At 44.2% G+C, this 24,851-nt stretch overlaps 1 protein-coding gene across 1 annotated transcript in view; it reads right to left on the bottom strand.

The window, feature by feature from the left end:
- The window catches only part of serinc5 (serine incorporator 5), a 28,292-nt gene extending 9,233 nt beyond the window's left edge, over positions 1 to 19,059 (bottom strand). Inside the window, exons 1-5 of the mRNA XM_054731459.2 lie at positions 18,882 to 19,059; positions 7,025 to 7,192; positions 3,656 to 3,834; positions 3,337 to 3,419; positions 3,126 to 3,219 (exon numbers count right to left, since the gene is read on the bottom strand). Of these exons, the coding sequence (XP_054587434.2) occupies positions 3,126 to 3,219; positions 3,337 to 3,419; positions 3,656 to 3,834; positions 7,025 to 7,192; positions 18,882 to 18,908 (551 nt within the window). The 5' untranslated portion in view covers positions 18,909 to 19,059. The remainder of the gene's footprint in view (positions 1 to 3,125; positions 3,220 to 3,336; positions 3,420 to 3,655; positions 3,835 to 7,024; positions 7,193 to 18,881) is intronic.
- Between the last annotated feature and the right edge of the window lie 5,792 nt (positions 19,060 to 24,851).

Below are 24,851 nucleotides of genomic sequence, written 5' to 3' on the forward strand. Positions count from 1 at the left end.
CACATAAGCTAGATGGTTTTAACCATATAAAATTACATTTTTTGTGATACTGGAAAAATACATACTGAAATAAAACTACTGATTGAAAACTTTATGACTGTGGTTGTACAATATATGACTCACTAATACACTGCAAACTCCCTTAGAGTGGGGCTTCCAGAGAGAGAGAGAGACAGAGAGAGAGAGACAGAGAGAGAGACAGAGAGAGAAAAGTTCTTGCCTCATTAATGAATTGTTTATTTTTTTCAGTATTTAATTGACAAATTATCCTTTCAAATAATTAATTGATGAGTTACATAATTGTCCATTTAGAATTGTTGAATGGACTGAGTCAAGTTTGGTGCACTTTATATATTTCAAAACATGTTTTTTTTTATTTTAATGATGCATATAAATAATTTAAATGTTAATTTAATGAAATATTTCTATTTTTTCATTACCTCACCCTTGTTTTGACAAAAACGGGACCTTGCTGGATAATATCATGGAGAAACTATTTGTTCACAGTACATGGCTCAGTGAGGATCTGTGTAAAGGAGGAGATACTCAGAAATCTGTCTGCAGATTGTTACAACCCAGACTGGAAGTGGTGGGCTGTAATAAGAAAGGAGACCAAACAGAGCAGTGGGGGTTCAACAACTGATTTATTTAACAAAAGTAAGGATTTACTAAAGCAAGTTAGTGAACAGAAAATGGCCATCTCAAGGTTTTACTCGGATGTCCCTCAGCAGGGTGCAGCACTGTTGAAGGTCATCTGAATGAAAGCTTGATATGCAGTTTCTTTATGAAAGTGTGTAAATATACAGTATGGTTGCCGTACATATGTTGAGGTTCTCAGACATCAGGCTTCTTTGCCCAGGCCTTCACTAGTGGGCTATTTTAAAAGTTGGTAAGGAGAAAAACCACAGCATATAGCTGATTGTTTACAAATGCAAGGAGGGGAATAACAATCAAAATGCTTGTGTTCTTGGACCAGATGAATGGAGCGCTCCACATGCACTCAGAGATGTTATGGCTTCTGTTTCTATAACTTTACATGCAGACATTTGAGGTTTGCCAGAAAGAAAAGCTGGCCTGTACACTTTGCAGGGCACAATGTCATCAATGCAGAAACCCCTGTCTACCAAGATGACCATCTCTAGTTGTAGCATTTTCAACACACCAGATTCCCAGGTTGGTCGCTGATAGTTCCAGCATGCAGTGCTGAGACAAAGGTCACTGGCCTATGTGGCACAATCCAAATGAGCCTCTTCAGAGTGCAGTTGAACTTGAGGAAAATATATGACTCTGGAAGAGAGGGGAATATGGCCATTGACACCTCAGATCAGTGCAGTCAAGATTTACTGGTGTTTGGGTAGTCCTGAACGTGTTGTGATGCCCCCACCATCTCATTGGGTTTTCATTTGTGTTTAATTGTGTTTTTCTTCTGTTGTAGGCAGCTGGTTAAGCAGCCTTGGAGGCACCTGGGCTCAGGGTGTGGTGCTGCCTACAAAGCCTACTGTTTTTCTGCTTTCACTGGGTCTCTCCTGTGTGGTGGAGAGTCCTCACTGGCCATTTTCTGTTCACTAACTTGCTTTAGTAAATCCTTACTTTTGTTAAATAAATCAGTTGTTGAACCCCCACTCCTCTGTTTGGTCTCCTTTCTTATTACAGCCCACCACTTCCAGTCTGGGTTGTAACAATCTGCAGACAGATTTCTGAGTATCTCCTCCTTTACACAGATCCTCACTGAGCCATGTACTGTGAACAAATAGTTTCTCCATGATATTATCCAGCAAGGTCCCGTTTTTGTCAAAACAAGGGTGAGGTAATGAAAAAATAGAAATATTTCATTAAATTAACATTTAAATTATTTATATGCATCATTAAAATAAAAAAAAAACATGTTTTGAAATATATAAAGTGCACCAAACTTGACTCAGTCCATTCAACAATTCTAAATGGACAATTATGTAACTCATCAATTAATTATTTGAAAGGATAATTTGTCAATTAAATACTGAAAAAAATAAACAATTCATTAATGAGGCAAGAACTTTTCTCTCTCTGTCTCTCTCTCTCTCTCTCTCTGTCTCTCTCTCTCTCTGGAAGCCCCACTCTAAGGGAGTTTGCAGTGTATTAGTGAGTCATATATTGTACAACCACAGTCATAAAGTTTTCAATCAGTAGTTTTATTTCAGTATGTATTTTTCCAGTATCACAAAAAATGTAATTTTATATGGTTAAAACCATCTAGCTTATGTGCACTTTTTAAAACACTGCCCAGCAAACATTCGGACGTTTAATGACAGTTGAACGGTCACAACTGTAAAATACCTGAAATTAAGAAAAATTAACATGACATCTACTGCATTTTCCTTGCCCGGCCTCGAACCTGGATCCTCCGGGGCGAGAGTCACCCGCTCTTCCAACTGAGCTATGCCAGCGACTACTTGACTAGCAGACTTTTTTATATAGATAGGTAGAGGGTAAAGTGCGGGGTACACTAACCAATCAGAGGACAGAGAAGATCTGCCACAGGCCACGCCTCCAGAGTGCCAAAACCCTTACAGCCGAGCGAGCAGGAGTCAGAAACCGAGCGCGCAGAGAGGCTGCCGAGCGCGCACAGAGGCTGCCGCGCGCGCACGTTTTCCTCTGCTGTGTGCTCGTTGACCACGCGCGCACGCAGGTTTGTCACTTGTGCACATCCTTGTGCGCTCACAGACACAGTTTGCTCCCTCTCAGTGCACAAATGACCTCTCGCCATGTATATTTCCGCTCGCGAGTCCCGTTCACACGCGCGCTGCCATGTATATTTTCGCTCGCGAGTCCCGTTCACACGCGCGCTGTGGACCCAATGCGCGTGCACGGGTTTTGACAGGGGTATGACGCGATAGGTTAACATCCTGGAAACAATCTAGTAGTCAACGCTAAAAAGGAAACTCTTGAATCCCATGCATCCAGAGCAAAAAAAAAAAAAAAAAAAAAAAAACCCTACTACAAAGCTGCCTGACTTCCTTGCCTATTTTCCAAGGATTCTCTGAGCCAAACAACCCCACAGAAAGCTTTCCACCCTTTGACATTCTCATCGTCAGACAAAAACACAGCGCTGATCTCATTTGGGACCTGAAACAATCCAAACTCACCAGTTTGTGTTCCATCTGTGTGCAAACTCCACCAACAGCATGAGCTGGATAATCAGGAAAATGAATCCACCGATGGCTCCAATGATGCGCCAGACTGTGGCATTAAATAAACAAATGGGATGCAAATGTTGAAATTACAAGACCAGCCTTTAAACGTAGACATGCGTCTGAGGCTGAATGTAGAAATCAGGATCAAATTCCTGTTTTTAACCTTCCAAGAACGTTTCCTCTTGTGGAAGAAAAAAAGCTCCAGTGCAGCAACCAGCCAGAAGAAAAAACTTCAGCAGCCAGAAACTAACGTTTAAGAAAAGAGACACAGAAAAATCTAATTCATTCCAGAAATAAATAATCAATACAATGCTTGTAAATACTGATTCAGTGTCATAACCCAAAATATTGCAATATTTCTATGTATCGATATTTTCTTTCATCCATAGTCAGTATTCAGAAACCATCTGTCGTGTTAGCTTACAAATGTCAAGGAAGTCGCTTTAAAGTCAAATAGTGACTAAACAATATTTATTCTCTACCCGTTGTGTATGGCTGCCCTGCAGCCGGTGCTGTTGTTGATCCTTAAGGTGAAGATGGAGAGAAAAAGAAAGAAGCAGGCCATTCCGAAGCACATCTTGTAGACAGCAGAGTATCCAACCAGAGTTTTGCAGTTTTCACCTGCATTCATTTTCTCACACAGCTCGCTGTAGAAGGGGATCTGAATTGCAAAAACATAGACCAAAAATACTCTGATTAGGTCATTGTGGCAGCAAAAGGAAACCCACCTCTGCTCATGTTTGTATAGTGCGTGGCCTCTGTGAAAGGGCCCAAAAGGGTCTTTTATTTGTGTCACGCCTGTAAAGGACCAAAAAGAGAGAACAGGCAGCGACAACAAATGTCCGCTTTCTCCATGGCGCCCTCATTCATCTTTCCTTCTCAGCAGCCTGTTAGTGGGGCCTTACAACCAACTGTCAGTGTATACAAACAAAGACCCCAGATGAATGAATTAAACGGCTTTTTTTCCACCAAGTCAGAGAAAAGTGAAGAGGGATGAGAAGCAGAATAGACAGCAGAGAAAGACCAGGATTTCCTTTTAAAAATTAGGCTCCAAAAGCTACTTTGAGCAAACATTGAACAGAATTACAGGAAAAGAGGCAGAACTAGACTGAGTAATGTAAATAAGAACCTTGCTGTGGCCTTCAACAGAGAACTCTGCAGCGGTGTCTGAGAGCCAGCAGAGAAACGTCTGTTGAATGTGATAACCAATTAATTGAAACCTGCATATCTGTTGCAGGGATGTGACTCAAAGTCAAAAAATGATTAAAACTACATTTTTTTTGTTGATTATAAAGTTTAGCTTGGCTCGGTACAGCAGAGTAGTTCTGGTTGGTCTGACTGAGTCGTCATCACTAGACAGATCACAACATAAAGCAAAAGGCTCATTTGGGGGCTTTTGTCTCATGTTTAGGGAGCATATTAGCATGTCCATGGAGTTGTGATTAAAGAGAAAAGGGGTCCGGCTGTTTCAGCCTGTTGTAAATCTTTTTGAGAGAGAAAAAAACAGCACTCTCAAACACACAATGCCTGCTCTCTAAGCTGAGACTTCCCACTACGCTCAGTGTCTTAAATGACTGTGTGTGAGTAATATAAAAGTGTGTGTATGTGTGTGTGTGTGTGTGTGTGTGTGTGTGTGTGTGTGTGTGTGTGTGTGTGTGTGTGTGCAGTGGCGGTTTTACCATTAGGCGCTGATCGGCGGCCGCCTGGGGCCCCCTTATGTTGGGGTCCCCCTAGCCCTGACCGCTGGCACCCCTCTGTTAATGCCACAATGAACTATTCCTTTAAGACGCCAATGCACAAACAGGAAGTGATTGGTAGTCATTCCACTCCAATCCAGTTGGCGACAGTAATGCACCAAATTGTTCTTTGCCAAGTACCATAAGACCACAAATAAGAAGAAGAGAAAGTAGAAAAAGAAGAAGAGAGGCGGGAGCGTTCATAACAAACTCGGAGCAGTAGTCCAAACATTTAAGCATGAAATGGAGTTATCCTAGTGGCTCCAATAAGAGAAAGAAGCAGCTTGCTTTAAAGGGGCATTATGGAAGTTTGACAGCCAAAACATGTATAGAAATAATAAATTTCTTCTCAATACATTCTCCAGCAATGCCCTGGTCCTGTAGAGTGAGCCCTGGCATTTTTACTGTAAAATCACAGAAAAAGAGAGATGCTCGGGTCGAGCAGGCTGCTTCATGCGCGTTCACGCTCAGGCATAGCCCTCCGAACCGTTCTTTGAATGTTGTTTCAGCTGTCATCAAGGGTATAAATGTTACAGATGCAAAGGACACCACTGGCACCTTAGCTCGTCTAATAAGACATCGGACTTTCGTGCAGAAGACCCAGGTTCGATTCTGGATGTGAACATAGTTATTTACGTCTATGGTATATATTTTTTTTACAGTAAGATGCCCAAATCTTTATTTGAGACTCACCGAACGGCATTGAAATCACAGATAAAAAAGATGTGGGTTCAACTTTCATTTTGGAACAATTTTTCAAGCAAGGGAAGGGAATGATCTGAGCATGCAGGAGGACTGACCCATCATAAACCTTTGTCGGCTGTGCTGAAGAGAAAGGTACAGGACCAAATTATTTAATTAATTAGCTGCGCGTTCTCCTGCCCTCTGTCCTCCCGGCCACACATACACACACACAAGGGACTGTTTCAGCTGTTATTTTCGTTAAGGAGTGTGCTCGTACAGCATGCGCGCCCCGTGCACGAGCCTACTATTGAAGCTGCCGTTACGCTTTTGGCCTGAGGGGGCAATTGAGAGCATAAAAATTCAAAACTCCGTAAAGTCCCTTTAAAAAAGCTATTTTTACTTCTAAAAGTGACGTTGTTTTTCTATGTAAACATCAAAATGAAGCAGAAAAGGAAAGACGATGTAAAATGTTTAAAGGGAGAAAAACATAGACCAAAATGGAAAACAGAAAAAAAAGAAAGGCAAAAGCACAGGAGCACTGCTTTTGAAGAAGAAAGCAGAGCAAATATTGAAGGCACTCAAAGGGAGAGAAAGACAGGAAAAAAGAGGAGGACTAATAAAAAAGTGAAAATAACTCATGTCAGAAGAGGGTAGTTTCGCAAATCCAGTTAAAGATAAGATTGTCGAAAATTTAGTGTAAGGGGGCCACATGTCTGTGTTCGCCTTGGAACCCCAAATTGCTAAATCCGCCACTGTGTGTGTGTGTGGCTCAATGAGTTATGTGTAGAGCAATCAAAGGCCATCTTGTGCCTGGATTAATGGTGATGAATAGACATTATGGTGGTACGATTATAGTCTGAGCAACAATCAGTGTTTCAAGGTTACTGTGATTATTTTCCTTGAATTGATTGTTAACATAAAAATCCCACAAACATATTCCATAAAGGTTTTGAACTCCAGGAGATATTTATTACTGCTCTTCAGAGATACTGCTCAGAACAATGAATCTGTAAAATGCAAGTAATTGCTGTAATCTTTGAATGTCTCCGTTTGCAGCTTTGGGAATATAAATATTCCCACAGTTCCGATCTGGAAACAGCAGTCCTGGTGGTTGTCACCTCTGGTTCTACTTCTGCCATGATCCGTATGCATCCGTTCCAGTCCTGCGGGTCGTGCACTATTGTCTTTATTTCACACAGCAGTTAAAAGTCAAACCTGTTCATCGCTGCAGCCCTAGCCTGGATATGGCTTTCTACAGGATTCTCATATCATAAAAAGTCACCCATCTGCTGTAGATGATAACAGAACAGCTCAACAGGGATTTCTGCAAACCAGCTTCAATAAAACTTGCATTCACCTTTTCTTGTTTAGGGGGGCAAATGAGTCGACCAGAAGGGTAGGAGTTGTGAATGGAAAGTATATTACACTTACATTGTCTTTCATCGCCTGCTCCACGGTGGGGGACATCATGACAGCACAGATGATGGTGACAAGCAAGAAAAATATAGAATACATGACTCTGGTTCCTGTGGACTGTTTGATCTTCGGGCAGCAGTTACAGCAACACGAGCAGGCCGCTGAGCCGCAGCAGCAAGCCAGCTGGATACAAACAAAGATGGAGGAGAGAAAAACAAACATCAGTCCTCTATATTCACTTGAAGACTTTTCATTCCATTTGTTGAAGACTTTTAGCGTTTAAGTGAATGTTTGGTTTGAATAGCGGCAGACTTTAAAGAAGTAAACAACCATTTAAGTAACAAATTGATTTAGGCCACAAATCCAATAACACAGTTGGAGAGGTTAAAATGAGAGAGCAGCACAAAAATGTAAGAAGAAAGGAAAAGGAAAAAAAACATTTCTTTGTTTAATTTCTAACCTTCTGCTTTCACTTCTCTAAAACAGAAACAATTTGTCCAGAATAGAAAGTGAACAATGGCAAATTGTTATAGCAAACATCTGAATCATTTTTTTGGGTCAGGAAGTCATGCATCTGTCTGGATAAATACATAACACAAAGTGCTATAATTACCTAAGCTCTCTCTCTCTCTCTCTCTCTCTCTCTCTCTCTCTCTCTCTCTCTCTCTCTCTCTCTCTCTCTCTCTCTCTCTCTCTCTCTCTCTCTCTCTCTCTCTCTCTCTCTCTCTCTCTCTCTCTCTCTCTCTCTCTCTCTCTCTCTCTCTCTCTCTCTCTCTCTCTCTCTCTCTCTCTCTCTCTCTCTCTCTCTCTCTCTCTCTCTCTCTCTCTCTCTCTCTCTCTCTCTCTCTCTCTCTCTCTCTCTCTCTCTCTCTCTCTCTCTCTCTCTCTGTTCTAAAATAAAATGTTTTATTTTATTTTAATTACCTTAAAAGACTCAAAGTCTCTTTTTACACTTTATATTTATTTAATCAGGATCGTTGTCAAGTCGACGCCAGAAACAATGAAACACAACTTGAATATCAGATGAACAACAAGGCTTTATTCAACCGGCATTCATACAAGTTATCAATCATGAACGAAACATTTCTCTTACCGTTGCTTATGGGTGGAGAGCTGAACACCCCAGTTAGAAAACGTAATCCATGATAGGTGAAGAACTGAACACATGTAATCCATGAACCTCGTCAGGTAGAATCCAACAAGCAGCTCTAACAGCTCTGAGCTCTGCTCTGCTCCTTATACATTCCCTGATGTGCGTGCAAAGCTGCACACCTCCACCAGGATTACCTTGATTACATCCTCATGATCACATTATGTTCGGCTCTACCATGATTATCCTTGATTATATCCTCATGATAAGTGTGATTGACAAACAGTAGTGATCAATAACTTGTATAAAGCAATTATTCAACAGATGACAAGTTCATTTTTATTTCTCTCTCTCTCTCTCTCTCTCTCTCTCTCTCTCTCTCTCTCTCTCTCTCTCTCTCTCTCTCTCTCTCTCTCTCTCTCTCTCTCTCTCTCTCTCTCTCTCTCTCTCTCTCTCTCTCTCTCTCTCTCTCTCTCTCTCTCTCTCTCTCTCTCTCTCTCTCTCTCTCTCTCTCTCTCTCTCTCTCTCTCTCTCTCTCTCTCTCTCTCTCTCTCTCTCTCTCTCTCTCTCTCTCTCTCTCTCTCTCTCTCTCTCTCTCTCTCTCACACACACACACACACACACACACTCTCACACACACACTCACACAGTTCTGGTGGAAGTTCAGACCGTGTGGACTATAACTGTGCTGGATTTAGACAGAATATTTACCTTATACCTCCCCTCACGACTAAAACACACAACTTTAAAACTAAAAATAAAATGCTAGAGTGAATCCCACCTCAAGGTTGGTCTAGCGGTGCTGGAGCCACTGGGACATCTGGACTGATGAATTTCAGGCTGAATGACTCCTATTCTAAATGTGTCTTTATTTGGGACACATTATTAAAGTCACAAAAACACTGAAGAGCCTCAGAGAAGAAAACATCTACAGATAGAAGAATGCTTTTGAAAACAGATGATGACAGCAAAAAGATCCACTTCCTATAGCCTAAACGCTTTTTCCTGTGCAGATAAGGTCATGCAACTGCATGCTGGTGATTCTTGTTTCTATACCCATGCACAAACATGTTTTAGGTAAAGAAAATGTTCCTTATTTCACTTGTTGCTAAATAAGCTTTGGATCAAATAACTAACATTTGTCTTCACAGCCACACCCTTATAGTCCAAGTCAGAGAATTTCTGGTGTGAACTTAACTTTTCTGCATACCGACACACCGCTGCACCCAGTCTGCAGCCCATGTCACTAATGAGTACCTTTAACAACATAGCATTAAAACTCACAAGCACATGGTTTTCATCCAAAATGTAATATTGTGCCTCCCTGTCCCCTTTGCAAAGAGGTTTATCCAAGCAGTCAGACTTGTCTAATTATATACTTTTCAGGTTTCAGCAGAAGTTTAAGCAGATTTGTTGCTTTTTCACTGCAAAACTGCAGATTAAGTTTTTAAAGCAGCCCTCAGAGCCAACATAACCCTTACAGAAGTTTATATAAACTGCAATTGGGCAAACTATAAAAACCAATGTGTAACAACTCAAATAAATACCACTTTTGGATCATATATCGGTGAGCTAATGTGAATTAAAGGACTCAACCGTCTCCCTGCTCTGGCCTCGACACTAAATTCCTCCTACTTCCATGAGCTTATTTAGACACGATGAAAAAGCTTGACAACACAGAAGCATAATCAAGCTGTTTCTTTACTCACATCTAGTTTGTGCTGTCTGATTTAGGCAACTTTCATTTACTAATTTAAAGTTATTTATGTGGCATTCTTTCATCTTTGGCCATCTCTTCGTTCTGCTTTGACAGTAGCAGTTGTGTTGCCTTGAAGTTTAACCCTAACCCTCATAAAAACTAGGGATGCACCGATCAGGTTTTTTGCTGCCGATCACCGATACCGATATCATAGAATGCTGATCACCGATACCGGTCACGTTCATTGGCCAGAAATTTTCTACAACATTATAATGAGTGCTACAAACTACATAATCTGGGAATAAAGGAAATGTAACCTAATCTAAAATGGTCTGTATGACCCCCAAATTCCACTACCTCCGCTCCGGTCCGCCCCCGCCTTCCGCAGCCACTCGCTTCCGAACTCAATTTTTACTGGTACCCGCTCTACAACGGCTCCGCTCCGGTGCGGAGACCTGAGGGGGGCAAACAAGCATGCGCGGGATTTTCGAGATCTTGCGATACAGTCCGAGCAGTAAACGCGGAAGTTAGATCCAAACACCCGTTGTGTGGGAGAAACATCGGCATGAGCTGTTTAATCTGCCCATCATTTGTGTTGACAGATCAGCAGTGTTTGGATCAACAAAGTGTGACTACTTTGATAGTAGAAACTGTATTTATGGCTTATTTTTGTGCATTTAAACTTCAGCCGCCATTGATAGTTGTTAAAAGTTGTTAAACCTGTGCATATGAAACAAAAAACGCCTTTTGTTTATCGATTTATTGTGAAAAACGGAAATTGTGCTCGCTCCTTTTCCTGTTGGGCCGTTGTGATTTCTGTCCATTTACTGCGGAGGTGCTCCGGCGTCCGGCGAAAATAGGATCGATTCTATTTTTGCCGGACGCCGGAACAGAGGGCGGCGCACGGCGCCGCACTGCCGGAGCACGGCCGCAGTAATGGAATTGCTCTGATTGACTACAACGGGACCGATTTTGCTCCGGCGTTCGTGTCGGAGCGGAGCGCAGCGGAGCGGAGGTAGTGGAATTTGGGGGGTTAGGGTTGTCACGGTGTGAAAATTTAACCTCACGGTTATTGTGACCAAAATTACCACGGTTTTCGGTAGTATCGCGTTTTTTTTTAAACATGCTACATTTTCACACAATTAAATAAACCCTGTATATCAGGAAAATATTGTCCTCAGTTTGTGTCTAAATTTTGCCTAAAATGTGTTATTTTGTAATTAAGTTGTTTATTTGTTTACATTTTCCCCTTCAGTCTTTAAAATACCAATATTTGCCCATAACTTCTTATTTTATGTCTGTTTGATGTCATCATTTTAAAAATATTAGATCAGATGATACTCAGTACTCAAGTAGCCTTCTAATCAGATACTTTTTTACCCTTACTTGAGTAATCCGTATATCAGGAAAATATTGTCCTCGGTTTGTGTCCTTCCAGTGAGCTTTGCAGATGTGGGAAAATGTCATCAGGCAGTAATCGTTGTTAAATTCATAATTATTCTCGGAGAGAGACCAACTCTTATCTGCCCCTGGGAGCCCCGTAATGCATAGCGTCATTTCAACATGGGGGTGTCCGTGACACGGTTTATATGCAGGTAGCGGCGCTGCGGCTGCTTTATAAAGCGACTCGTTGCCTTCTCCCTCAACCCAAATCCTCGGATCACGCATTTTAGCTAAAACGCTAACGTTAGCTTGCCTTGCGTTGACTGTAGAGTTGTGGGTGATGGTCACGCAGATGTGTCATGAGATTTGAAGCGTTGCTGCCTTTCAGACACTTTTTCTGCTCGTGCTGCAAACAGGATAGCCGTCCGTCTTCCATAAACTCCCTCGGCATTCTTCAAATATCTAAAAGATGCCTGTACTTCCGACTTTGTCTTCTTTGAGGGATAATAAATGTCCTCCTGAGCGCTGCCGTCTCCTCCTTTGACCATTATTTCAGCTTTAGCTTCAAGAAAGTTTTGTTGTAAACAAAGCGTGCATGTGCCGCCGGCAACTTCAGCCGATGATACGGTGGCTGGTAAGGGTCACCGCGCCTACACCGCAGCCACGGTAAACCCACCAAGATAATATAGTTTTTTTAAAAACAAGACGGTTATTATTGTCAACTTTTTTTCTTTTCTTTTTTTTTTTACCGGGGTTTAGCGCTACACTGGTTACCGCGACAACCCTACCTGATCGGTTTGCTCTGATCTATTTTGAAAATTCCGATCAAAACCGATAGGGGCGCTATCGGCCGATTACGATCAAATGCCGATCCATCGGTGCATCCCTAATAAAAACACCACACATGCAATACTGTTTCATATCTAAAGTGGAAATAAGGAAGAAAAAAACGAGGATCCATCCAAGGCAGCCCAAATAGTGTGAGAGAATCTAAGATTACACGGCCGTCGTCATTGTCTTCCTCCGCTTATACGGGTCTGGGTCGCGGGGGCAGCATCCCAACTAGGGCGCTCCAGACCGTCCTCTCGCCGGCCACCACCACCAGCTCCTCCGGCAGGACCCCAAGGCGTTCCCGGACAAGATTGGAGATGTAACCTCTCCAACATGTTCTGGGTCGACCCGGGGGCCTCCTGCTGGCAGGACATGCCCGAAACACCTCCCCAGGGAGGCGTTCAGGAGGCATCCTGACCAGATGCCCAAACCACCTCAGGTGACTCCTTTCGATCCGGAGGAACAGAGGTTCTACTCCGAGTCCCTCCCGAATGTCCGAGCTCCTTACCCTATCTCTAAGGCTGAGCCCAGCCACCCTACGGAGGAAACTCATTTCGGCCGCTTGTATCCGCGATCTCGTTCTTTCGGTCATTACCCAAAGCTCATGACCATAGGTGAGGATTGGGACGTAGATCGACCGGTAAATCAAGAGCGTGGCTTTCTGGCTCAGCTCCCTCTTCACCATGACAGATCGGCTCAGCATCCGTATCACTGCAGACGCTGAACCAATCTGCCTGTCGATTTCCCGATCCCTCCTACCCTCACTCGTGAACCAGACCCCGAGATACTTAAACTCCTCCACTTGAGGTAGGACCTCTCTCCCGCCCCGGAGTTGGCAAGCCACCCTTTCCTGGTCGAGAACTATGGTCTCAGAATTGGAGGTGCTGATCCTCATCCCAGCCGCTTCACACTCGGCCGCGAACCTACCAAGCGAGAGCTGAAGGTCAGAGCTGGATGAAGCTAGGAGGACCACATCATCCAGAAAAAGCAGAGACGAGATTCTCCTGCCACCAAACTCGACACACTCCACACCACGGCTGCGCCTAGAAATTCTGTCCATACAGGTCAGAACCGGTGACAAAGGGCAGCCCTGGCGGAGTCCAACCCTCACCGGGAACAGGTCCAACTTATTACCGGCTATGCGGACCAAACTCACGCTCCTTTGGTAAAGGGACTGAATGGCCCTTAACAGAAAGCCACCCACCCCATACCCATACATGGATTACGCGGCCATGTAGGGCTGCTCGATTATGGCAAAAATAATAATCACGATTATGGTGACTGAAATTGAGATCACAATTATTTAGGACGATTTTTCAATTTATGTTGATTTTATTTGTTTTTATTCAGTCATAAAATTGCTCAGGGCACAATCAGGACAAAAATAAGAAACAAGATGATCACTAAAAGGATTCCTGATTCCCAGTATAAAAAGACCAATATACTTACAGCTCATAGTCTATGACCCAAGGGCTACAGACCTTGGTTTAACACATTTAAGTGTAATCAGTACAGACCCAAATACCAATATCTTGCTAATACTGACAGCAAGAATTATACAGTGGCATTTATAACAAATAAATGCAAATAAATGTATGTTCACAAAATGTTGCATAACATTTATTGAGTCGTGTCAAGGTGCTGTAGGAGAGTGCACTAGCACCGTGTCCTCAGAGAGATTAGTTATTATCAGCATGAGGAACTTATTTCTACCTTATTTATAAACTATTTATTTACAAGTCCATCAGTTAATGTAATAATTGTCCCAACAAAAGCTGCACCCCCCACCCCCCAACCCGGTCTCACAGCAATCGGGGCAAGCTGCACGTGTGTTTAGCACGCGCACATTTAGCCGTTTTTAGCTGCTCAGGAGTCCGCAGGTGCGGTGTGTCACTCACTCTGGTTAATCCAACAAGGAGCCGGCTCCGAGAGCTGTCTTTAGCGACTGACACATCACTGCATCATTCCCTTTCCTAATGTCCTGAAGAACGGTCCGGAGCGCAGGCGGAGTGTTTAGCTAACCTGCAGGAAATGTCGACGACAGTTATCCAGAAAGTAGCTAAGGGTTACCAGAGATGTTTCTGTGGTGTTCGCTAGGTACTTTTAAGTTAAAAAGTCAAGAAGGGGGTCTGAAAAGCTGCTAGAAATAGCGTCAAAGTCACTAAGTTGGCAACACTGTGGGAGGAGCGCTTCATTTGCAACTCAGGGCAGCACAAGCGGGAGGAGCAAATAATCGGCTTGTTTTGTTTTTTATAATCGTTCAAAACTCTGATCGTAATCGTGATTAAAATTCGATTAATTGAGCAGCCCTACGGCCATGTGATGAAAACACCTTTCTACGTGAACATGCACAAAGCTAAACCTGAGTTGGCATTCCACTGGATGCGTTACGTAATAGACGTGGTTTACCCATAACTCATTCACTGCCATTGACGACTAAAGTCGTCATTTTAGATCCAACCGTTCACTGCCAATGACGACTAAAGTCGTCATTTACATTTTTTTTACTGTTTGAGCATCAGAACGAGCCCCCGCGCTGAGAGAACAAACATCTCAGCCCTGAAGCCGATCATCATCCACATACGTCACAGATCACACGATCAGGAAGCAACACATCCATGTGTTTGGAGATCGTTTTGGGCCGTTCCTGTAAAAAAGTGAGGAGCGAACCGGAAAAGCGTCTGCCAATCACAATTCGACAACGGATTATGAAAGAACGGATAACGCTCGAAACACGCGGCTTCTTCCTGATGTAAGAGGTGAGGCTCCTCTTTGTTTTGGTTGTTTTGGCGTCGACATCATGCTAGCGCGCAACATTATGTGACTCTTAAAAAAACAGTAAAAACGGTGAGAACCGCTGGCAGCGAAGGCCGTTAGTGATAAGGAAATGGCTGGCAGTGAGTGAGTTAACTTCAGCTACGCTGTCAGCGTTTCAGGCGGTGGATACTTTAATTGCAAGATCATGTGTAACTTCACCAGTTCACACGATAAGCAAGAAATAAGGCAGCATGTCTCCAAACAGGTCTTTAGTTTATTTTCAGTTCTTTTTACCAATGGCATGGAAGTTCCACAGGTAATAATGTTTTTATTATTTCTTTTATTTTGAAAGTTGCTGGATGCTTTGACTCCTAGTCTGGGCCAATCTGAACTGCTGAGCTTGACGCGTTCTGGAAGCGCAGCACGTGAAACTACAACCGAAGCGTAAATTTCGTGTAACACTTCTGGGATGTGTCCAATACGTGCAGCTTCATGCCCGGTGGAAACACACTTATTGACTATAATGGTGGCTATTAGCTGCATATCGTACTTTGCAGGCGTTACCCAACAATTACGTATCCAGTGGGAAGCCCGGGTAACAGTTTGTTTAGCAAAATCAGCTCTCTCTGGGTTGATTGAACATGATAGGATAGGAGGTGCCTTAAACAAAAAGGGCCAAGACCAAAATGACATTTTTTGACGGAACACCATCAACTTTACTCTTGATTTTAAGCCTGAAGACCCAAAGCGGTTTTCCTCACCTTTGCCGCACGTGCATATTTCTCACAATGGGCGATTAATCAACCACGAAATGTTACAAGTGAGCAGGAAAAAAACAGAACAATTTAAGTTGAGGTGGCGTTTAGACTCCATTAGTTAGGGGGTTATTTCACCAGCAGATTGCACACAGCGATGGGGCCCAACAGCAAACTATGGAGAAGCTACACAAGAAGTGGGGGTCCAGGAGGGGGAATTTCCCCAGGAATTCCATCACACACAGTTACAGATGGAGTAGCCATGACAACCCACGCTGACCCTACCCACTTGATAGGTCATCCACCCTCTCCTTCACTGCCAGTGTGTCCCACCAGCACAATGACAGGTGGTTGGCGTGTCTGCAACTCAAGCCCCAACTTAAATATCAACAGCCTCGCACCAGCGGTGCTACCAGTACTGCTCATGGCATTGTAGCTAACGCAACCATTTATAATCTGGAGGCATGTCAAGGCCACATTCTCCAACATACCACAGTCTGAAACACTCTTATAGCAAACCTACATCTGCTTCCATTTCATTATTTTCTCAGAGGCTTGCTATCACCTTTTTTCCCAACAACTGGACATTCTAGTTCTGTAAATGGTCCTTCACACATTTACCACACACCCTCCAATGCTTTCTGTTAACTGTTCTATGGTTAAAAAGTTAAGATTATATTTCCAATCCAAGCACAAAGGTTGCAGATGAAAGAATTGGCAGAAAAAAAACAAAAGGGCAGTCCTAGAAACATCTTCAGCATAGCTGTTTCAGAACTAGCCTTTTCCTGACTGAAATATGGATGCTAAATTAACTAGTCCTCCACGGCCCTATGTACGGCAACCTAAATGATCTGTTTGTCATGTATTGCAAACACATGTAACAAACTATGGCAGCAGGAAGTTACAACGCAACTGCTTCCACAATACAAACAGGGCTATCACAAAAATAGGTCACAGCACTAGCGTTCACTCAGCGAATCAGATCAGAAGCAGTTATGGGACTTTTCCTTCCAAAGGGGTCAGCATGCCTCAACACTGAGCTTCCATGAAAACGAAAGACACTAGACGGAAAACGTGTTCATGTAAAAAAAAAAAAAAAAAAGAGAGATCAGACATGACTCAGACAGCATGACCACGGTCAAAACATGACTAACACGGTGCAGCAAAACAACCAACGTGTACTGTACAATTACTGTACCCACCATCATTCCCTCTCCGTTATCAAACTTGTACAGATTCATTCAACGACAGAAGCTTTAGGACATAAAATATTCATCACATTGAGTTAGGAAAGATCAAAGACTGAAATGACACTGTAGACACACCTTCTTTGCTCAATCATAACAATGCTTCTTCTTGAAGTCAGAAACAAACTTGTACAAGCAGCCAAGAAAAACATTTCAAGGAGTTTTGGATTCACATAATTTAGACCTTCTCCATTTCTTAGCACACTGTGAGTGGCAGCTCTGCTATTGTCTACAACCAGGCAGCTGTATACGCACAGCAAAAATGTATCACTGCTTTGTTTCCTAAACACAAAGAGGGTCTTTGCTTTTCTCTCAGCAAATACGGCCCCTGGCTTCAAGGAAACGGTGGTGCACGGGAGTGGAAATAAATGAACAAAAGGAGAACCGGGGTAATGTAAAGAGTCTTCGAGCAGGACCAAAGAGCAGGATTACCATCCAAATATAAGACAAGAGCAGATACAGACATCATACTCTGTTTACCCCAGATCAAGGGCCTGTTTCACTTCCCAAATCACACAGAATAAATATATAAAACAAGTTAGGAAGCTACAATTCAGGAAGGGAAGTTAAAAATCATGGATGTCTACTATCGTCTAAACTGATGGTTAATTATTTCACTCCTGCAACTAAGAGAACTCCAAACGATGATGGGATTATAAACAATTGTGCTGTCACAGGCACCTGTCCCAGCACTGTGCTGCTGACAGACACCCACTTGAATTCACAGCCAACATTTAAAGAGCTTTGAGCAACAGTCGGCGCTGAGCTGAAGCCCAACCACTTGCTGTTTTGTGTCTGTAGCATGGCATTGATCTCTGTTCCCACAGAGAAATAACAAATGACCTCCCACGCCATGCCTTCTTCTCACTTTAAATGTAATCCAAACAACACACACCCTTCCTCTAATTTCCACCTTCAACCCAGGGAGGATATCACCAGACCACACATCAACTCCAGCCTCTTCAAACCCGAAGTGTGGCACTTAAATCCATATAAAAAGGTTAATTAGAAGTATAGAAATAAATAGGGATGGTGAAGGACTAAATGGGCTGGCTGTGTCGGGGATTAGCACACTCTCCACACAGCTACCAACAAGTGATCTTATTGTTTGCCCTTCATTTTCTCCTAATCCTGCCATGTTTCCATCATTCCCTGACTTTGAAAAGAACAGGAAATGGAAGCGAGCCCCCCTTTATCTGAGGGATGTGCATGTGTCATTACATTCCTGCAGGCTAACTCAGCAGCAGAAACCCAGTGGTAAATAAAAATATGTGAAATTTTAAATTAATTTAACAAAAGCCACAAATACTAGTAAACATGATAGATGTATGCCATTGTGCTGAGGTGTAGACAGCAAATAATCCAGGGGATGCTTCATCAATGTTTTAATGATCACCTTTTACTTGATTACTAATAAATCACATGAATGTTTTGATTCTGGAAATTCAGAACTTTTCAGTAGTTTTCACTTTACTCCAGCATTCATTACCTCACAGCAAAGTATCCAAAACAAGAAAGATATTATAGGAAACGTTGGTGTTTTCTGTATTTCTCTGGGATTTTGAGTACGAATAATTGACTTTATTGAGTTTATTTGGGTAAAAATAATAAGAAAGAAATAAAGAAGGCAGCTAGAGGCCCTCAATGCCTGGGGAAATTCCACAATTCAAACCAAAGAGGAAAGTAATAATAATGACACTTTTATCACGAATTTAACTGAATTTTGCTAAAATATTTCACACTCCAAACAATTTCAGGCAGAGTTTTTGTAGTTCGCTGATAGGTGTTGTAGCTAAGCTAGCTATGTCCGGTCTCGCGCGTCATCTTCATTTCTAACCTTCTGACAGCGACGTTCTCCAACAAATTCAGTCACTAATCTCATATTATTATGCTTTTTATCCTTTTTTGAAGTGACTCAGTTAATCGGTACTTGGCAAAGAAAGTCGACCCCTTATTTAAAACTGTAGACGCATTAGCTGGGGTCAAGCAGCAACAAATACGAGCATAAACTGTAAACAAGACAGAAATTATAGGAATAATAACAGCTGAACGCAGCTGACGCCTCGTTGAACAACGTCAACACAAACAAGAAGAGGCCATTGTTCCTCACCTGCGAGACACAGCACGGGGTACACATTCTGCCCGGGCGAGACCAGTCAAATCCACCTCTGTGTAAAAACTAGATGGATGTTTTTTAGTTGATTTGGTCTTTTTTTAACAATAAATCCCAGGAACACGAAGAACAATGAACCTCCCGTTCTCTCAGCTGCCAGTCCCGTTCGACGTGCTCCCTACCAGGCTGAGAATCACCGCTGGCTCCCCAACTCCTCCTCCTCATCCTCCTCCTCTTCCTCTCTCCTCCCACCGCACCGACCCTGAGAGCATTGAACGGTGGTTTTAAAGCCCAGTTATGATGTTTCGAAGTGTTTTGAAGCACTTTAGTAACAATTATCGTTATATATTGTTTTTTCTCGAGTATAATTAAAATAAAACTTATCTCGCCTGCCCGATGACGGGGCGAGGGCCTTTTGAGGTCATTTGAGGTGTTTTGTGCGGCCATCATTGTGGTACAATTAAATCTCTCCTGGAAGCAGTTGGTGTACACCTGATGCTTTTTAATCATTTCTGTTTTCATATTGTTACCAACGAAGCATGTTTTGAACTGTGGAAAAAAAATTCACAATAAATGTATTTTTGAATTTACAAAATAAAAGTAACATTTTTATTGTCCATGGACACTTATGATGATTTTGGCCCTAAGTTGATAGCCGGCGTCGGTACAGGATCTGCTCAGGTGCAAGATCGGCTCGGGTCCTTCGACTGCCGATGACGTCAAAGTACGGCAAACCCACTCGGACAAAATACATAACACATCTATACTGTTGGAAAGACTTTAGCAGTTTCGTTATTAAAATAATGTTTCTTACAACGTAAGTTTGTGTTTACAATGGTATTTGTAAAATAAAACACTATATTGTATTCATAATGTTGAACTCCTCTTTGAGCACATCCCTTGAAGGATCATAGGTATTGGCAACACCTGTGAAATCGTATTTGCAGGAAAGAAGTGTGTCCCGTTTATTGAAGTATTTTGTGTTTAGAGTTTTTGACGTCTTGTTCATGCGTAGTTCAGATACGCTCCTAGCTGCTAGCCAAAACTCTGGAGTTACGTTTTCTGGCTTCACTAAAATACCTGTCTGTACTTATTTGATTGATGGTAGTTTTACTTTCTATTAGACACCAAATGTAATCATTTGGCATGTTTCTAATTCATTATTTGTAAGAATGTAATTCGTGATATTAGCATTAGCATTCCTATGGGTTTTTCTATGTATATTAGCATTGTGCTAACCACCCGAACCGGATACATGGGCTCATCCAACTGTGGACCCACCACCTCGCAGGAGGAACATGAAAGGTCCGGTGCAGTGTGGATCGGGTGGCAGACCAAACTGTGGATCCACCACTCCGCAGGAGGAACATAAAAGGTCCGGTGCAGTGTGGATCGGGTGGCAGACCAAGGCACGAGCCTTGGCGGTCCGATCCCCGGACAAGTAAACTGTTTTTTGGGACATGGAACGTCACCTCGCTGGCGGGGAAGGAGCCGGAGCTTGTGGCAGAGGTTGAGCGGTACCGGCTAGATATAGTCGGACTCACCTCGACACATTGCATTGGCTCTGGAACCCGAGACCTGGAGAGGGGTTGGACACTCTACTTTGCTGGAGTTGCTCCGGGTGAGAGGCGGAGGGCTGGGGTTGGCTTTTTGTTAGCCCCGAGACTCTCTGCCTGTGTGTTGGGGTTTACCCCGGGGGACAAGAGGGTAGCTTCCTTGCGCCTTCGGGTCGGGGAACGGGTCCTGACTGTTGTTTGTGCTTATGGGCCAAATATCAGTTCAGAGTACCCACCCTTTTTGGAGTCCCTGGGACGAGTGCTAGATAGTGCTCCATCAGGGGACTCCATTGTCCTGCTGGGGGACTTCAATGCTCACGTGGGCAATGACAGCTTGACCTGGAGGGCTGTGATTGGGAGGAACGGCCCGCCTGATCTGAACTCGAGTGGTGTTTCATAATTGGACTTCTGTGCAAGCCGCAGTTTGGCCATAACGAACACCATGTTCGAACATAAGGATGCCCATCGGTACACTTGGTACCAGGGCAGCCTAGGTCGCAGGTCGATGATAGACTTTGTAGTCGTATCATCTGACCTGCGGCCGTATGTTTTGGACACCCGGGTGAAGAGAGGAGCGCAGCTGTCAACTGATCACCACCTGGTGGTGAGTTCGATCAGATGGCAGGTGAAGATGCCGCGTAGACCTGGCAGACCCAAACGCATAGTGAGGGTCTGCTGGGAATGTCTGGCAGAAGAACCTGTCAAGGCGGTCTTCAACTCCCACCTCCAGCAGAGCTTTGAGGTGGCTGTTGCTAGCTGTGGTCGCAAGGTGGCCAGTGCCAGTCGTGGTGGCAACCCCCGTACCCGCTGGTGGACACCAGATGTTCGGGGAACCGTCAGGCTGAATGAAGGAGGCCTACAGGGCGTGGCTGGTCTGTGGGTCTCCGGAGGCAGCAGACAGGTACCGGATAACCAAGCGGGGTGCAGCAGTGGCAGTTGCCGAGGCAAAATCTCGGGCGTGGGAGGAGTTTGGTGAGGCCATGGAGAAAGACTATTGATTGGCTCCAAAGAGGTTCTGGCAAACTGTCCGGCGCCTCAGGAGAGGAAGAAAGCAACTCGCTCACACTGTTCACAGTGGGGATAGGGAGCTGCTGATGTCAACTGGGGCTATAGTCGGACGGTGGAAGGAATACTTTGAGGAGCTCCTCACTCCCACCTACGTGCATTCCGAGGAGGAACAAGAGCTGGGAGACCTGGGGATGGGCTGTCCAATCTCAGGGGCAGAAGTTGCTGAGGTAGTCAAACAACTACACAGCGGCGGAGCACCAGGGGTGGATGAGATTCGTCCTGGGTATCTCAAGGCTATGGATGTTGTAGGGCTTTCGTGGTTGACACGTCTCTGCAACATTTCGTGGTCATTGGGGGCAGTTCCTGTGGAGTGGCAGACCGGGGGGGGGGGGGGGGGGGGGGGGGCTCTCTTTTAGAAGGGTGACCTGAGGGTGTGTTTCAACTATAGGGGGATCACACTCCTCAGCCTCCCTGGAAAGGTCTACTCCAAGGTACTGGAGAGGAGAGTCCGATCGATAGTTGAATCTCAGATTGAGGAGGAGCAATGTGGTTTTCGTCCTGGCCGTGGAACTGTGGACCAGCTCTATACCCTTGCAAGGGTGATGGAGGGGGCAAGGGAGTTTGTCCAACCAATCCACATGTGTTTTGTGGATTTGGAGAAGGCTTATGACCGTGTCCCCAGAGGCACCCTGTGGGGGACGCTCCAGGAGTATGGGGTGGGTGGCTTTCTGTTAAGGCCCATTCAGTCCTTTAGAAGAGGAGCGTGAGTTTGGTCCGCATAGCCTTTAGTAAGTCGGACCTGTTCCCGGTGAGGGTTGGACTCCGCCAAGGCTGCCCTTTGTTATCGGTTCTGTTCATTAAATTTATGGACAGAATTTCTATGTGCAGCCGTGGTGTGGAATGTGTCGAGTTTGGTTGGCAGGAGATTCTCGTCTCTGCTTTTTGCAAATGATGAGGTCCTCCTAGCTTCATCCAGCTCTGACCTTCAGCTCTCGCTGGGTAGGTTCACAGCCGAGTGTGAAGCGGCTGGGATGAGGATCAGCACCTCCAAATCTGAGACCATGGTTCTCGACCAGGAAAGGGTGGTTTGCCAACTCCGGGTCGGGGGAGAGGTCCTACCTCAAGTGGGGTCTTGTTCGGGGTCTTGTTCACGAGTGAGGGGTAGGAGGGATCGGGACATCGACAGGCGGATTGGTTCAGCGTCTGCAGTGATGCGGAAGCTGAGCCGATCTGTCATGGTGAAGAGGGAGCTGAGCCAGAAAGCCAGGCTATCGATTTACTGGTCGATCTATGTCCCAATCCTCACCTATGGTCATGAGCTTTGGGTAATGACCGAAAGAACGAGATCACGGATACAAGCGGCCGAAATGAGTTTCCTCCGTAGGGTGGCCGGGCTCAGCCTTAGAGATAGGGTAAGGAGCTTGGACATTCAGGAGGTACTCGGAGTAGAACCTCTGCTCCTCCGGATCGAAAGGAGTCAGTTGAGGTGGTTTGGGCATCTGGTCAGGATGCCTCCTGGATTCCTCCCTTGGGTGGTGTTTCGGGCATATCCTGTTGGCAGGAGACCCCCGGGTCGACCCTGGACATGTTGGAGAGGTTACATCTCCAATCTGGTCCGGGAACGCCTTGGGGTCCTGCCAGAGGAGCTGGTGGTGGTGGCCGGGGAGAGGACGGTCTGGAGCTCCCTAGTTGGGATGCTGCCCCCGTGACCCGGACCCAGATAAGCGGAGGAAGACTATGATGATGATGACGCTAACCACTCGCTGCCAAATTGCAGCCTTTGCTTTTAGAAAATCTCCTTTTGTCACATCGCAATTTAATTGCACAAGCAGTTAATCGTTCAGCCCTAATATACATGCAGCTCTATGCTAAAAGTGTATTTTCAAAGAGGTAATGATGGATTTTTTTGTAAAAGTTGTCCATCTTTCCAACAGAAAAATTTGCCTGCACCAACGTAACATGAAGACAATGTAACGTGATTACGTAACTTCCGTAAGATTCATGTTCAGCCAATCAACTACTTTGACGCCATCAGCAATCTAAGGACCCCGAGCCAATCTTGCACCCGAGCAGATACTGTACCGACACCGGAACACGAAAGGGAGGGGAGGCTCCCTAGCTCTCCCGTACTTCGAATCCTTCATATAGCACAAGTTTGTCTCGTGAGTTGCTGGATTATAGCAGATAAGTTGCCGGAACGGTCCTTTCAAAATAACATAGTTCCCGGATCAAGATCAGGCTCAAATTAAGCCCTGCATATATCAGATAACCATTAAGATCCATGATAATTTTTCTAAACCAATAGCGTTACATAATTCATAAGGTGCACTTGTGGTAACCATAGTAACATACCCCACCCCCAGACTGAAGTCTGTAAATAAGCACAGCGATTGCTGATCTGCTTTCTATTGTACGGCTGTTGTAACCGGTGGCTGCATAGAAACGGGCATTGTAGCATACTCTTGACTTTGGAAAACAAGGAGACCTATTCACTATGGCGGCGACCCTGTTACGCTCTCCAGCGCCCACCAGGCTGCTGGAATGCACAACGTAAATGTGGATGCATAACCATAGGTATCATATATCCATTAGCTAGATGACCTAACTGGGAGTCGACAGCGTCCTTACACGGCGGCCATCTTACTTTGGATAGCTAACCGTTCTCTAGCTGAGGGTGAGTGCACGGCTGAAATAAAAACACTTATACATGTAACTCGATGAAATATTAACGGATTTACAAACGGTTTGCTTTATTACAAACTGTATGATATATAGACTTGACGCGGGATACTTACACATGTTGAAATTACCGCTTTTACTTTTGAAACACGACGTAATTGTGAACAATGTGTCCATAAGCTATTTTGCGCATTAGGTTGAGAGAGAGAGACCACAATCAATATTTTTATAGGGTTCGTATGGTTCAACGAAACTAAGAAGTGTACGTAAACCTAATGTTTGTCTAAATGACTGTCTTGGTGGATGTTTTAGTGTTTATTAGCTGTCTAACTTGGCTTAGAGAAGACAAGGCTGCCGTGGCTGCGCCATTTACCTACTATGTTTTACCTCAGTGGAAGCTGAGGGTAAAATTGCCCTTGTTTTCCAGGCGGCTTACTTTGTTAAAAAATTTAAAAAACTTCGATTGAAGTAAATTAAAATAGCGGAAATTGCTGGCTTTGTTTTTACAGAAATACACGTGAAACCCAACAAGCATGCCTGACTTTTGTGCTGCCTATGGATGCTAGACAATGCCTTCAATCACAGCAACGTAGTGTGAAAGACAGAAGACGGGAGTTGCCGGATTCTGAGGGCGTGGTGATTGGACGCCGGCTGGTCCTTGTTACGGGTAATGAAGCCGGAGAGAACAAAAGGGTGGCAGATCTACCAAGGTGGTGTGTGTGGT

This window comes from Nothobranchius furzeri, chromosome 17 (assembly GCF_043380555.1).
Source record: "Nothobranchius furzeri strain GRZ-AD chromosome 17, NfurGRZ-RIMD1, whole genome shotgun sequence".
In the NCBI taxonomy this organism is placed as follows: domain Eukaryota; kingdom Metazoa; phylum Chordata; class Actinopteri; order Cyprinodontiformes; family Nothobranchiidae; genus Nothobranchius; species Nothobranchius furzeri.